The sequence below is a fragment of the Protopterus annectens genome, chromosome 5.part0 (assembly GCF_019279795.1).
Source record: "Protopterus annectens isolate FY-2018-M chromosome 5.part0, PAN1.0, whole genome shotgun sequence".
Taxonomy (NCBI): Eukaryota; Metazoa; Chordata; order Ceratodontiformes; family Protopteridae; genus Protopterus; species Protopterus annectens.
Genome location: NC_056735.1, coordinates 1,456,006,241 through 1,456,021,459, shown reverse-complemented (window position 1 = coordinate 1,456,021,459; position 15,219 = coordinate 1,456,006,241). Strand labels below are relative to the sequence as shown.

At 40.2% G+C, this 15,219-nt stretch overlaps 1 protein-coding gene across 1 annotated transcript in view; it reads right to left on the bottom strand.

Annotated features, from left to right (window-relative positions):
* Positions 1 to 15,219, bottom strand: part of COL4A1 (collagen type IV alpha 1 chain) — a 1,084,337-nt gene that overhangs the window by 387,497 nt on the left and 681,621 nt on the right. Inside the window, exon 25 of the mRNA XM_044071271.1 lies at positions 13,608 to 13,799. Within this exon, the coding sequence (XP_043927206.1) occupies positions 13,608 to 13,799 (192 nt within the window). The remainder of the gene's footprint in view (positions 1 to 13,607; positions 13,800 to 15,219) is intronic.

Here is a 15,219-nt window from a genome sequence, read left to right as displayed (position 1 = left end):
CCTTTTCTGTTTGGCATTTACTTTTCTGGATTAAAAGCCAATATCAAAGGGCTCTAGCTAATTAATTTTGCAGATGACTATACACTTGGAGCAATCATTAAATCACCAAATGACTTAGCCATCCTGGAGTCCCAAATAAATAACTGGTGCCAAAACCATGGACTGAAACTAAAAGTAATGTCTTTCGGCTTTTCCCAGTTAGGGGTCATCACAGCAGAACTCTGGTCCGCTAATGATTAGCAGTGGATTTTTTATGGTGCCGATTTGCCAGCCTGACACCCAACCTTGAAAGAAGGCACACGCATTCACGCACGCACCTACCTGCATGTCTTTAAATGTCACTCGACCGCGGGGAGGACATGCAGACTTCACACAGAAGGCGCTCCAGCTGAGAATCAAATAGGAGAACCTCTTTCTGTGAGGTGACAATGCTAACTGCTGCACCACCGTGGCTATAAAATCATGGACTGAAACTAAATGACAAATTTATCGTATCCTTTGGCAATTCATCTATCCCAGGAGAATGACTTAAGTTTTGACCAACATTTGTCCATTGACTATGGGGATTAATTGAATAGATACCCACTATATATCTATGGTTTCACAAGCTCTCCCTTATTGTTCTATCCAAAATAAGTTTTGGTGTGCCCCTATTAAATGATGTTTTTAACAAGATGTTTTTAACAAGATTGATTGATTGAATAATTACATAATATATTGGCTTCAATCTGTGTGTATATAAGAAAAGAATGTGAGCTCAGTAAAGTAGATCTGAAGAAGCGTACTTTGTACGTGAAAGCGCTCATCTGTTGTTTCGTTAATAAAAGGTGTTTTCCAGTATTGGTGGTGAGTTCTGCAGTGTTCTTATCATATTTGTCCATTGTTGTAAGAAAGTCCTTCTATATTGCACAGCTTACAAACAAAGGAATTGTGTCTAGATCAAGGTATTTCTTTGCCCGCTTTACTCAGCCTAAATTAGTCCAATCATTGAATATAATTCCACTTTGGCATGTGTCTATCCAGACACATACATCAACTGGAATGCCCACAGCAATACCTTACTAAAAGGATACAAGACCTAAACAACATGTCCTACATGGACAGACTCAAAGCCCTGTCACTATATTTGGTATCCCACAGACTGCTAAGAGGTGACCTGTGTCTGGCACACAAGGCATCCTCTGACCTAATACTGATGGATCTACTACACATCAACAAGTCAAATGGCATCGGAAATACTTGGGCTAAGGATTTAAACCTCTACTGCAACATCAACAGAATGGTTTGGAGGATATATTTCACAGGGGATGCTGCTGCTCTGGAACAGACTCTCCATCCACATAAAAGGAAGTTCATCCCTGTCCATATTCAACTGCAACTTGCATCTATGTATGGGAAACAGAAAATTTACCCCACAACTGCACACTGTACTACTAATGGACAGAGGCAGCTCTTGAATGCTTTATCCCACGCAAATTATCTATGATATGATCCCAGTTATTCTCATTAGGGGTAATATGTAATTATCGACCATGGGATGAGTAATATGAATCTCTAACCAAATGGGATTGGTTAAGTCGAGCACTAAAGGGAAATTGGCTAGGCTTAAAATGGCCCAGAAGGGCAGCTAGCCTAGTACTTTCCTATGAACCTATAAGAACCAAGCTTATAGTTGCCACATCCCCTTCTGCATGACATTATCTTTGCTACCCTACCAGATACTGACAAGCCTATTTATGTTACCTTATGTTCACTAACTGCAGGGGTAGCCTGACCCTGTTATCCCCCAAAACAACTGAGTAATTTAAAAAAAAACAATAGATGTAGATTCTATTGTCAAAACAAATAAAGCAACACTTTTTTTCTCCAGTAGTGATCTTCATTAAATATTTTTTCAATTTATTTTACAAAGTCACTCTATACGTGGTAGCTTTGGCTTGTAACATTATCTGGTTAAGTAGCTTGCTGAGTGTCACACAGCATGCTGATGGAGTGTGAGAGAATCAACGTGGTAGCTTTGGCTTGTAACATTATCTGGTTAAGTAGCTTGCTGAGTGTCACACAGCATGCTAATGGAGTGTGAGAGAATCAACGTGGTAGCTTTGGCTTGTAACATTATCTGGTTAAGTAGCTTGCTGAGTGTCACACAGCATGCTAATGGAGTGTGAGAGAATCAACGTGGTAGCTTTGGCTTGTAACATTATCTGGTTAAGTAGCTTGCTGAGTGTCACACAGCATGCTGATGGAATCAACGTGGTAGCTTTGGCTTGTAACATTATCTGGTTAAGTAGCTTGCTGAGTGTCACACAGCATGCTAATGGAGTGTGAGAGAATCAACGTGGTAGCTTTGGCTTGTAACATTATCTGGTTAAGTAGCTTGCTGAGTGTCACACAGCATGCTAATGGAGTGTGAGAGAATCAACGTGGTAGCTTTGGCTTGTAACATTATCTGGTTAAGTAGCTTGCTGAGTGTCACACAGCATGCTAATGGAGTGTGAGAGAATCAAACGCAGGCCTACAGGATACAATTTATTAGCAACTCATAAGTTGCTAACTCTCTCACATTGTTACAAAAAAAAAACTACAAAAAAAAGACCCATCCAAGACAGTGTCTTTACTGTGTAATAACCTTAAAACTCCTGTGATGGATGTACATGTGATTTATAGAAATGGCCCCTTAAAGACATACCTGTGTTTTAACTACATACCATTTAAATACCCATAACTTTGTACTTTTTAAGTCTTTATGGATATATTTAGGCCAATAAAGACAAACCTCACTAGCTGCAGACATGCAATATTTCAGTCTTATTCTGACCTTGCAATGCAGCATAAATAGAATGTTGTCTTTACTTAAGAAACACAAACGTTAAAAGTCTGATGTTCATAAACATTAGGGTGCATGAAAAATATTCCAGCTAAACATCCAAACCAAAGTGTAAAAAAGGTCTCACATACAAACCATACAGTAAAAACTACAAGAAAGACCGAGCTAGTCTAAAGTCTTCACTGGGTAATACCTTAAACCTCCTGTAGTGGAGATCTGTGGGACAAATGCAAATGAAACCTTAAGAATATGGTAGTGTTTCAGCTGCATAGCTTCTGAATTCCCATGACTTTTTATACTTTATTTTAAATCTTTATGGGTACATTCAGGCCATTAAAACCAAACCCCACTAACTGTAGACATGATGTGTTTTGGCCTTTTTATGATCTAGTCAGTACAGCATAAGTGGATTTTTTGCCTTAGAAATACTAAAAAAGTAAACCATTGTGGGCATTTAGAAGCAATGTAGCTAAAACACTGGTATGTCCTTAAGGGGTAGTTCCATGAGCCTCCACTGCATCACTAAACTGGGCAGTGCTCCAGGGTCTTGAGCTAACTCCGTGAAAAAAATAAATCAGTAAAACAGCTTGTATGCTGTTGCTTAGCCAGTGTTTACTCGCTGAGTTATATATGGACTGTAATTTAATGATTGTAATATGTCAATTGCTGCCTTATTACTCACTGAGTTATATATGGACTATAATTTAATGATTGTAATATGTCAGTTGCTGCCTTATTACTCACTGAGTTATATATGGACTATAATTTAATGATTGTAATATGTCAATTGTTGCTTTATTATTCACTGAGTTATACATGGACTGTAATTTAATGATTGTAATATGTCAACTGTTGCCTTATGTGGAACATTGCTGTATGCCTTGAGAAGGTAAAGGTAACCAGTATGCTCTGCAGTCCTTTGTGATGTGCTAGTAGTACAGTTGTTGCTTCTTTAAAAACTGTCACAACATTCTTGTGGCAGAGCTAAGACAGAGCTAAGCCCCCACACCTTCAATTCAGTCAACAACTCTTTAATGTGTTTTCAAAGATGATGAGCTGAGGAAACGGAGCACTCATAACCTTCTGCTGTATTAGGTGGGCTTGATATTCTGAACTATAAATGCTTACTTGTAAAACTGCATGCACTGCTTTTTAAGCCTGCACAGGAACTGTAGTACAAAGAACTTGTTTGTAGTTTTGGATATACTTGCAAAACCTTAATCTGGCATATTCTCACTGAGGGAAAATTCTTTAGTACAATTTGTCTCAGTATCTAGTTAGATAGGTGGCAAGCTTGATACCACAAGTGCCTAATATGACTGCAAAGAGTTCTTTATGCCCCAGATATCTAGGTTTTGATAATGACAGAGGCTTCCTTTAATAATTAGGCATGTCTCTATTTCTTATGTACCAGAGTGGCAACAACTGATGCTGTTATTGGGCATCTAACTAGACATCAGTCAAGTCATCTGATGTAAATATAGAACCTACAACCTTCTGACTTTCTCAGTATCAAAGGGAGTATGCGACCTGTTGATCCTCTGAAACCAGTTATAGTAATCATGTGAGGGATACTTTCTGCTTGCTCTAAGGACCAACTCTCACAAACTTGTCAGAGTCCTTTGAGTTTCTTTCAGAGAAAATTTCAGTCACAAAACAGGATGAAATACAAGAGGCTGGAGATCAGGCATATCATAATGTTGTGCCATTAGGACCTTTCTTTTATCCATGATAATGTTGAACAAGAAACTGTTATGTATGAATAAATCTTAAGTGTAAGGTATTTGGAGAGGGGACGCTATCTATGTTGAAATTCATAGAAGATGAAGAACCGAGGAGAATAAGTGGATAAAAAAAGAAGACAGAATCATCCTCATGAGAGTACCACTCCCACTTGCAGTTTCCTCCTCTATGGATTCATCTTCTTCTCGGATGGTTCCAGGTCAGGCAGAGGATGTTTGAGATGGTTTGAAGAAATCATGACTTTGGAAGGAGCCCAAAAAGGGATCCATTCCATTGTACATCTGGCAGTCTCTGCTTTAACTGTGTCTGGGCTGCCATCTTCTGAGCCAGTTTGCTGGTAGACCTTGCCAAGTAACCAAGCTTTCCACTCTAACACTCATGACAACAATAAGTAAAGTACCGAAGAATTTTCATTTAACTGTTGCTAACAATGAGGGAAGTAAATATTTAGTGGTATTTTCCTTCATCTTTATTACCATTTCAATCATCAATAGAACTAGCTATAGAAATGTTATAGAAACTGCTGCTCTGATGACTTGCACTCATTGTAGACAGCTTTTTAAATTATGCATAGATTCCAGACTAGTCAGGCTGTCTAATCTCAGGATACAAGGGCATGGTGGAGTTGCTCAAGCAGGAGAATTCCAGCACATCTTCTGGTACCAAAATCCATTTCCCGGGCAGTGTACCATTGTAAGTTTTCTGTAGCAAAAGATGGTTGCTAAAAGCCTTTTCTCCTTCAATTATTTGTAAAGTGCTAGTATTGAGAATGGCTTAAGCCTAGACAACAAAAGCAGAAATGTGGCTAGCCTAACAGTCTTAAGAGAAATCTAATTATGGAACAAACTCTGAGACACTGCTAGCATGAACAGCCATGAAGGACATTTTTTGCAAAAATATTTTTGCATTATTTCTGGAACAGTCAAGGTCAAACACCATGAATTGTAGGCTCTACCCTTTGCAAAATGAAGTACTGTCACAGATATCAGGGAGAGAATGACAAGTAGACCAGAGTTTGCCACCCCTTTCTCTGCTTTATGTCAATGTGTCACATGAAAGTTGACTTACTTGTTTACCTAGATGGGTGGACTGATGGAGTTGACTTATAGTTGGAACTATGAAGAGGTCTATCATCCAATTGCCATTCAGTTATCCTGTGGCTGTCTTGATAGTCTGCCTCCATCACTTACTGCTGGTGAAGGCTACTTTGTAGAAGTCTGATGCTGCTGCTCTGTACTTCCTCCCGATGTGGAGGTACAATTATGCAAGAGTAATAAGCAAAGGGGATTACATGCATCACATGCTCGACAAGCCACAATGTTTCGCTAGGGACGGCTTGCACCTGTCACCCCTGGGCTTTCAGATATTGGCAAAGGCTCTTGCTACCCCCATAGTGCCTTTTTTAGGCAAGGCTCAAAAGACAAACCCACCTCCATAGGTATCACAAGGGATAAGAAACTAAGAGTAATGCTACTCAACGCCAGAAGTCTAAACCTCAAGATGCATGCACTCGAAACTCTCCTTAGCATGGAGAACATCGATATCTGTGCAGTAACAGAAACCTGGTTCAAGGCTCCCGAGAGCACCCCAGCACTACCAGGTTATACCTCATATCATGCTTTTCGGCCCCAAAACTTGGACCGAACCACAAAAGGAAGGGGAGTAACAATATTCGTCAAAGATACCCACACCTCCAGGTTGGTGGCACATCACGAAGCATCAGAGACTATCCATGTGCAACTAACTGTGGGTAAATCTGCCTTCCAGTTTATAGCCTGCTACAGACCACCCTCCCAAACACAGGAACCCCACTCGGCCTTCCTGAGAATACTGGAAAATATGAAGGTCTCTCCAAACACCATTATATTGGGCGACTTCAACTACCCAAACATAGACTGGGAGCATTACTCTAGCTCCAACACCCTAGCCTAAAGGTTCCTAGAATTTATAAACTCAAATGCTATGGAACAACTTGTTACCACTCCCACAAGAGGGGAAAACATACTGGACCTGATCATCACCAGCATGGGGACACTATGCTCCAGACCAGAAGTGTATCCCTCACTGGTAAGATCAGACCATAAACTAATCTCACTGGATATTCACATCCCGACCCCACCCCTTGCCCAGAAAACCACAGTGAAAAACTTCTCTAAAGCAAATTTCACACACCTCAAAACCGAGGCGAAATCCTTCAAAGCCCCCGGGCCTGTGGAAAATACGGCCCAGACCGCAGAATCCTTTATAAACCCATTCTATGAACACCTTCAGGAATGCATGGATCATGCAATCCCAAATAAAACCAAGACCCAATCCTCCAAAGGCAGACGTCCTGTCTGGTGGACCCCAGCCATATACAAACTATACAATAGAAGGAGGAAGCTACTACATGATAGAGCAAAATCTCAAAAAGGGAAGGCATCTCTGATCAGTATTAGCAAAAAACTACAGGCACTCATAAAATCGTCTAAGGCCAGCTTCGAGAGAAAAATTGCACAGGACACTAAGGATAATCACAAGGCTTTCTTTAGTTATGTTAGGAACCTGGGTGGGAATTCCCAGATATGCTCAGAATTACTCCAAAATGACAAAAAATACACTGAGCCCACAGACATTGCTAACATCCTAGCTGACAGGTTCAGTGCAAACTTCTCCCCACCAAAAGGGCAAATATCTATCCCAACAGAGTGCTGCCCCCCCTGATATCTCAGATGCTCAGGTAAGAGCTTCCCTCTCCAAAACAAAAAACACAGCATCAATGGGACCAGATGGTGTCCTGGGCTGCATCCTACATGAACTCCAAGAAGAGCTAAACCCAAACATAAAACTACTGTTCAATCTTAGCCTTACTACAGGATATGTACCCAAAGAGTGGCGTACAGCAACAGTGGTCCCTCTCCACAAAGGTGGTGCCTCAACGGATCCTGGAAACTATTGCCCCATAAGCCTGACTAGCTTGGTCTGCAAAGCTATGGAAAGGATCATCATGGACCTCATAAATAAAGATATTGGGGATCTACAGACACTGGATCCTACCCAGTTTGGCTTTGTTAAGGGCAGATCCTGCCTCTTAAACCTGGTCGATTTCTTTGAAACAGTCACCAAGGCCATTGACAAGGGGAAGGTGGTCCACACAGCCTACCTGGACCTCGCAAAAGCCTTCGATACAATACCCCACTCGGGCATTATAGATAAGCTCACCAGCTTAAATATAAACCCCTATGTCACTAGATGGGTTGCAAACTGGCTCAAGGACAGAACCCACATGGTTAGAATTGCTGGAGCCATGTCAGACTCCAAACCAGTTACAAGTGGCATCCCACAAGGCTCAGTCCTGGGACCTCTCTTGTTTGGTATATATTTCTTGGCGGTACAGGCCAACACGGAAGGACTGTGGCTGACCAAGTTCGCAGATGACTGCAAACTGGGCACCATAATCAACTCTCCAGCCAACACAAGCATCCTCCAAAAGGGCCTCATAGAAACAGACAACTGGTGCCAGAGCCATGGCCTCAAGCTAAATGCCAAAAAGTGTATAGTCATCCCCTTTGGCAAAAACAAAGTGCCCACAAATTACCACATAGGTGGTAATCCATTAAGTGCAGAAGAAATCATTAGGGACCTGAGGACCCAAGTTGATAGCAATCTCTCATTTGACAACCACGTGGCCAAAGTGGTTAGAAAAACATTTTGTATAGCCCACCTAATCATGAAGGGATTCACATCTAGATCAGGGGAGGTCATCGTGCCTCTTTACTCATCCCTCATCAGGCCCATAATTGAGTACAATGCCCCTATTGGGATGTACCTTACCAGACACCTGCAGCAACTGGAAAGACCCCAAAAGTACCTCACCAAGAGGATCAAAGGGCTCAAACAGATGCCATATGCTGCCCGGTTAAAGAAACTCCAGCTCTGCTCAGTGGCATACCGCCTGCTCAGAGGCGATCTCTGCCTGATGTATAAAGCCATGTCCAACCCGGAATTAATGGACATGCTGCACCTCAAAAAATCCAAATCCCATCGAGCTACGTGCTCGAGAGACTTGAACCTCAGCACTGAAATAAATAGGACATGCTGGAGGGACAGATTCATAACCCAGAGGCTCCCTTCACTCTGGAATAAAATCCCAGTCCAGGTTAGGCAGAGTCCCTCATTGACTCTCTTCAGGAGGAATCTTGATGAGTGGATGGGAGATTGTAGGTTTACCCCGGCTATCACTTCTGTGTCACTGTTAGACAGAGGCACAGTATACTAACCTCAAAAAAAGGCATAGCAAAATTAATTTAAAATGGGTGGCGAAAGCCAAACACACTCTGGCTAGGCTTATAAATGCCCTAGGGCAGATAGCCTAGTATGAACCTATGAACCTATGAACTGCTACAGCAATAAAAACTAAAAAACAGCCATATCCATGGTAAGGCAAAGGTAGGTAAGGAAGGACAGGGCTTGAGCACTCTGTTAGCACTTGTAAAGGAGAAGAAAAGTGGTGAACCTATTAAATGTCACAGACAAATGCGTAAAATCCTACTTTTGTGAGAACTAATGAACTACAATTCCTCTTTTTTCTAGCAGGCAGCAATCTCAGAAATGAATATATTAACTAAGAGGGTTTGGGGAGTAAAGCCAACAAACAAGGGTATGTAGAGCAACAAAAATATTACAGCCTGGACTTGAATCCTATTTTGCACTGTCTGCTCCATGAGGGAAGAAAAGATTTAGTATTCTTTTCTGCCATTTTTTGCCATTGCAATCATCAATAGAACTAGCTATAGAAATAGGTTCATAGGTTCATAGGTGTGTACTGGGCTAATGACCCTGGAGCCTTTACAAGCCTAGCCCATAGGATTACCCTGGCATCGTGCCATCCGACCTTAGTTCCCAGTGCCTCTGTCAAGTAAAATCACTGGAGTGATCCCAGGGGTGAATTTTCTATTTCCCATCCACTCATCAAGGTTTCTTTTGAAGAGGGCCAGTGAGGTGGTCTGCTTGACATGTATGAAAAGTCTATTCCATAGCATGGGCAGTGTCTATGTTATGAACCTGCCCCTCCAGCATGTTCTGTTGATTGTGGTAATGAGGTTGAGGTCACTGGAGTGTACGGTGCGGAGAGATTGGGATTTCTTTCGATGTAGCATTACTAACAGAGCTGGGTCAGACATGGCTTTGTAAATCAAGCAGAGATCGCCTCTAAGTAGGTGATATGAGACAGAGAATAGTTGGAGTTTTTTGAGTCTGTCCATATAGGACAAATGTTTAAGGCCTAGGATCCTCTTTGTGAGGTACTTTTGCAGCCTCTCCAGTTGTTGCAGGTGTTTAGTGAGGTACATGCCAAATGGGGCATTGCACTCAATGACTGGCCTAATGAGGGAAGAGTAGGCAGAGGCAATGACCTCTTTCTTCCTGGATGCAAAACCCTTAGTAATGAGATGTGCCACACAGAAGGACTTTCTGACCACATTAGCAATGTGGTGGTCAAAGGAGAGGTTGCTTTCAGCCTGTGTTCCCAGATCTCTTATAACACTTTCTGTGTTCAGTGGACTACCATCGATGTGGTAATTGATGGGAACCATGTTTTTCCCAAAGGGGATGATGACACATTTTTTGGCATTGAGCTTAAGGTCATGGTTCTGACACCAGTTGTTATGTGTATGTAAATGGTAGAGAAACTGCTGCTTTGATGACATGCTCATTGTAGACAGATTTTTAAACTAAGCGTAGTGTCCAGACAACTCCAGTTGTCTAATCTCTGGATACAAGGGCATGTAATAAGTTGTCCTCCACACTCTTGTCCTAGATTCACTGTTTGTACAGCTGTTTGGATGGATAAGTGAGGGCCCTCCAGAAACAGTTAAAGTTATGAGTGCACTACATTTGATAAATCTAGAATAGGAGGCAATAGTCTAGTCTAGCAGACTGAAAGGAGATGAGGTGACTATATTACACAGGCATTTGAAAGTAGGGGTGGATAGCACTAGACAAGTATGGACAAAGCTAACAATATTATTGCACATTTAATGAACAATGGTATTGAAAGATTCTATTCTCTATAAAGAATGGGTACTGAAACGTAAATATGTAGAGGACCAGAACTGCTGTAGTCATCCCACTGCACATGGCATGACCCACCAGTCACTGCGGTAACTATAGATCTATAAGCCTAACCTGTCTTCTCTATAAGCAATGGAGAGCATTGTTAATATTTACTTATTTATTTATTTAACATTTGTTTACCGGGAAAGTCTGACTTTGAACAGAGCCAATATTCAGTGGATTCCCAGGGAGAAATTATCCAGATGCATGCTTTGTGATGTGGGAGGAAACCAGAGCATTCAGCGGAAACCCTCTTGAACACAGGGAGGACATGCAGACTCTGCACAGAAGGCACTCCAACCGAGAATCAAACCGGAGAACCTCTTGCTTTGAGGCGACAATGCTACCGCTGAACCACTGTGCCATCCATCTAATATCTAGGACATCAGCAGTCTACAATACCGTGATCCTAACCAGTTTGCATTTATTAAAGGTAAACTTGACTCTTAAACTTAGTGGAATTCTTTGATCAAGTCACAGATGCACTGAATGCAGGCAAAGTGGTGCAGACAAGTCACCTCAACCTGGCAAAAGCCATGACACCATCCCACATCCTTGAATTATAGACAAGCTTATTAAACAAAATGCATACACCAATGAAACCTGCTGGAGAGCAAACTAACTCACTGACAGATCCCAGGTTATTGGTGTAGAGGGTATGATCTCAACATAAAGGGTTGTTACAAGTGGTGTCCCTCAGGGATTGGTCATTGGGCCACTTCTCTTCCGTATTTACTTCTCTGATATCTAGGCCAAAGGGGCCTGTGGCTGACAAAGTTTCAGATGACTGGAAACTCGGAGCATTCATAAACTTATCGTATGGCTTCTGGATTAACCAGAATGGTCTAACTCATACAAATAAATGGTTCCAGGACCATGATCTTAGGCTAAATGCCAAGAAATATAGAATAATATCCTTTGCCAAAACATGGTCACCCATGCATCTGCCATACAGATGACACCCTTTTAAAACTGACACAGGTATTATGGACCTGGGCACTTCCATTTTCAAAGATCTATCCTTTGACCACCATGCATCTACAGTCATTAAGAAATCATTTTGTTTAGCCTGGTTACCAGGTGTATATCATTTAGGTCAAAGGAAGTTATTATCTCTCTCTACTCCTCCCTTATCAGGCCCATAATAGAATATAATCCCCATGTTCAGCATGTACTTGTCTAAACATATGACTCAGCTTGAAAGACCACAGCATTTCCTCACAAACAAAATCAAGGGCATGACTTCCATGTGATACACAGACTATCTTAAAGCACTTTCTCTCTTTTCTGTTTTTTACAGACTTTTCACAGGGGACCTTTACCTCACTGATAAAGTCTCAAAAGATCCAATCATATGTGTCTTAATGGATATCCACAAGACAAACAACCCCTTAAACACAAGTTGTAAGGAACTAAACTTCCACCACAATACAACCGGGACCTGTTGAAGATAGAACATCTCTTTCAATTAATCCATCTGTTATGGAACAGACGTCCCTTAAATGTAAAACCAAGATCCCTGACCCTCTTCAAATGCATTCTGGATAAATGCATGAGAAACCACAAAATCACCCCTGCCTGGCCTCTTGAATCCTCATTAAAATCAGGAGAAATTATAGATAGTAGTTACTTCATCTTGTAGGGTATTGACAAAATATGATCTTGTGGTTAGGCTACAAATAATCTATCTGATTAATATCCTAGTATGAAACTAAGAACTAATAAGAGAGAAGGAAGAGAACTGGATACCAGTTGTCTGTGCTTGCATTCAAATTCCCATTAAAGCATCAAGTGACTTAATGGTCTTTGGTTTACAGAATTTCTACATGTATTTCAAGGTAATCAATGCCGGTGCTCATCTGCATGCTGCAGCTGTAGCCACAGTGTTTATTTGCACTGCTGAGTACCTGGGTTCTGAAACTGAATCAGGTGCTGAGAAGCATCAGCTTAAGAGAAAGAGATCAGAATGACTCAGTTTTTCTGTATGCTGAGCTATGATTCAAGTTTTCACGAAGAAGACTTTTTAGCTAGAGATAAAAAAATATCCACTATAGCCACATTTAACACAGACATGTGAATATGCGCATACCAGGAGGTGGAAAGATGATGGCAGACTGCCAATCCATCTTGCCAAAACTCCAGAAAACCTCAGATGATGCGAAGACAGTTGTTGGATCTTGCATCTGCCAGCATCTTGTGCAGCACCAGTGGAAAGTGTCTCGATACCCACAGACAACAGACTATATCTGTATGGGTATACCATCACACATGATTAGGACCAGCAGCAGTGGAAGGAAGATAGGTAACAGTTGACAATTGTGGGAAGTGTCAGTTTTCTTAGAAGTTCCTAGGCTGAAAAACTGTAGTACATGTGAATGAAATAAGAAATCAGTCAGAACATAAGGACAAGAAAAGTGTAATCAACACTTCAAACACCACACATAGTTACTAAAATACCGTCTCCTGAACGTGACTCAAAAAAATTCAAGGATACTATTATGTATGACATATATTTGTTACATAGCATTCTTTAACACAGGTTTTTCATCTATAGTTAATTAATCTTATGCAGTTAGAGCCCTACGTTTGCACTTACATTCTGAAGCACACAAGGATTACTTCTTGTCTAGCTACAGTGTCACACTCTGGTTATCCACACATATATTCACACAAACACAGAGCCATTCTCTTTCTCTCACTCTCTCTCACACACAAACATGCAGACACACACACACACACACACACACACACACACACACACACACACACACACACACACACACACACACACACAGCTAAAGATCAGGTAATGTAAACAGATTTTTGGACATAAATAGTTTTTATATTTTATTAAGCAAGTGGCTAAATATATTAATAATAAAATGCATTTTACCGTAATATAACAATAAGCCACCAGTCTGAAAAATAACACTGTTATACTTACTGATTCACCCTTAGGACCTGGAAGGCCGGGAATACCATTACTTCCAGGCAAACCAGTTCTTCCAGGCACACCTGGTTGACCAGGAAACCCAGGATCACCTTTGTCACCTTTTAAGCCAGGAGGTATAAGTGCATCGCCAGGCTCACCCTTTTGCCCAGGGAATCCAGGCTCCCCTGGTACTCCTGGAGGACCCTGAAGATTAAAAAAGATCAATTAAAAGTTGATTAGTCCACCACAGAAACATACTAGTTTCAACTTTAATAAAAAACACAAGCTGATGCCATAAACAACACAATATCAAATTTTATCCAGTGTACTTTAAATCTGTAACTTGACTATGTGACAAAATATGAAAGCTTCACTAACTTAGCATAACCATGCTATGCTCCTGCATTAAGCCTATTGATTCTTATGTAGTACTCTAAAACAGAACTCCATACTCACTTACAAATGACAAGCTTTACAACAGACTGTCTGCTCATTCATTGAAGGAATGCCAGTGGCCAAGTCTTTCTGTTTGATATTTATGAATTAATTTACATCCATAACCAGCAGCTACATCCCTAAAATGACAACTCCATGTCTTACAACTCCTCCCTGTCAAGTAAACCTTTTCCCAGTCAAATATCCTTGTCTGACTTCCTTTTTTTTTGCTCAAATAATTTTTATTTGTTTTTAAAGAAAACAGTAAATTAGATTACAATTCAATAATAATGAGTAGAACAATAACATTATTTACAATATTTACAAGTGGCCCAAAGAAGAGAAAAAAAAATAATAACAATTCAAAGAAGAAAAAAAAATATTCAGTAAATGCATTATTATCTCTTATTTTTTCAGAAATCAACAAAAGTCTATGACTCTTTGAATTCATATGATGGAGATTGTATCCATTTGTGATGTTTCAATGAGTGTATTTTATTCCAAGGGTTATCTGTCCACTTTCTGGGAAAAATTCTTTCTTCCTTGAGTTTTATCTCCTTTTGCACAGTTTCTTTCAGTAGGGACAAAAAGTCTTAAAAACATGGAAGGGTTGTGGATTTCCATTTCCTTGTGATAGACTTTCTGGCTACAGCCAAAATAGTCCATAAAAGATATTGATCTTTTCTGTTCATAACTACTGTTTCATCTACATTCAGGAAAATTAGTGATTTTGTCAAGACAAATGAATCATTATAAATGGCTTGGAGAAATTTACCAATTTCATCCCAATATATTTTAATACAATCATAAAAAATATGTATCCAATCTGCTTCACAACTTAAAGAGCATCTCCAACAAATAACATTTTGTGTATCGTTGAATTTAGCTACTTTGCTTGGAGTGTAAATGGCTCTATACAAAACTTTCCAGGTGAAGATTCTCCATGTTTGGACATTAGAAGTTTGTTTGATGGAGTATAATAAGTTATTTTTACAATCATTTGAAATATTTTTTGTTAAACCTTTAGTTATAAAATTCCAAGTGTTTTGATGAGTTTTGATTTTGTAAACTATTACAATTTTATATAATTTGGAAGTTGAATTTGGCCTGTTATAATTGTTATAAATCAATTCATAAATATAGTTTATGAATTTTGGTTTAGTTTTAAAGGGTGAATCATTAATAATTT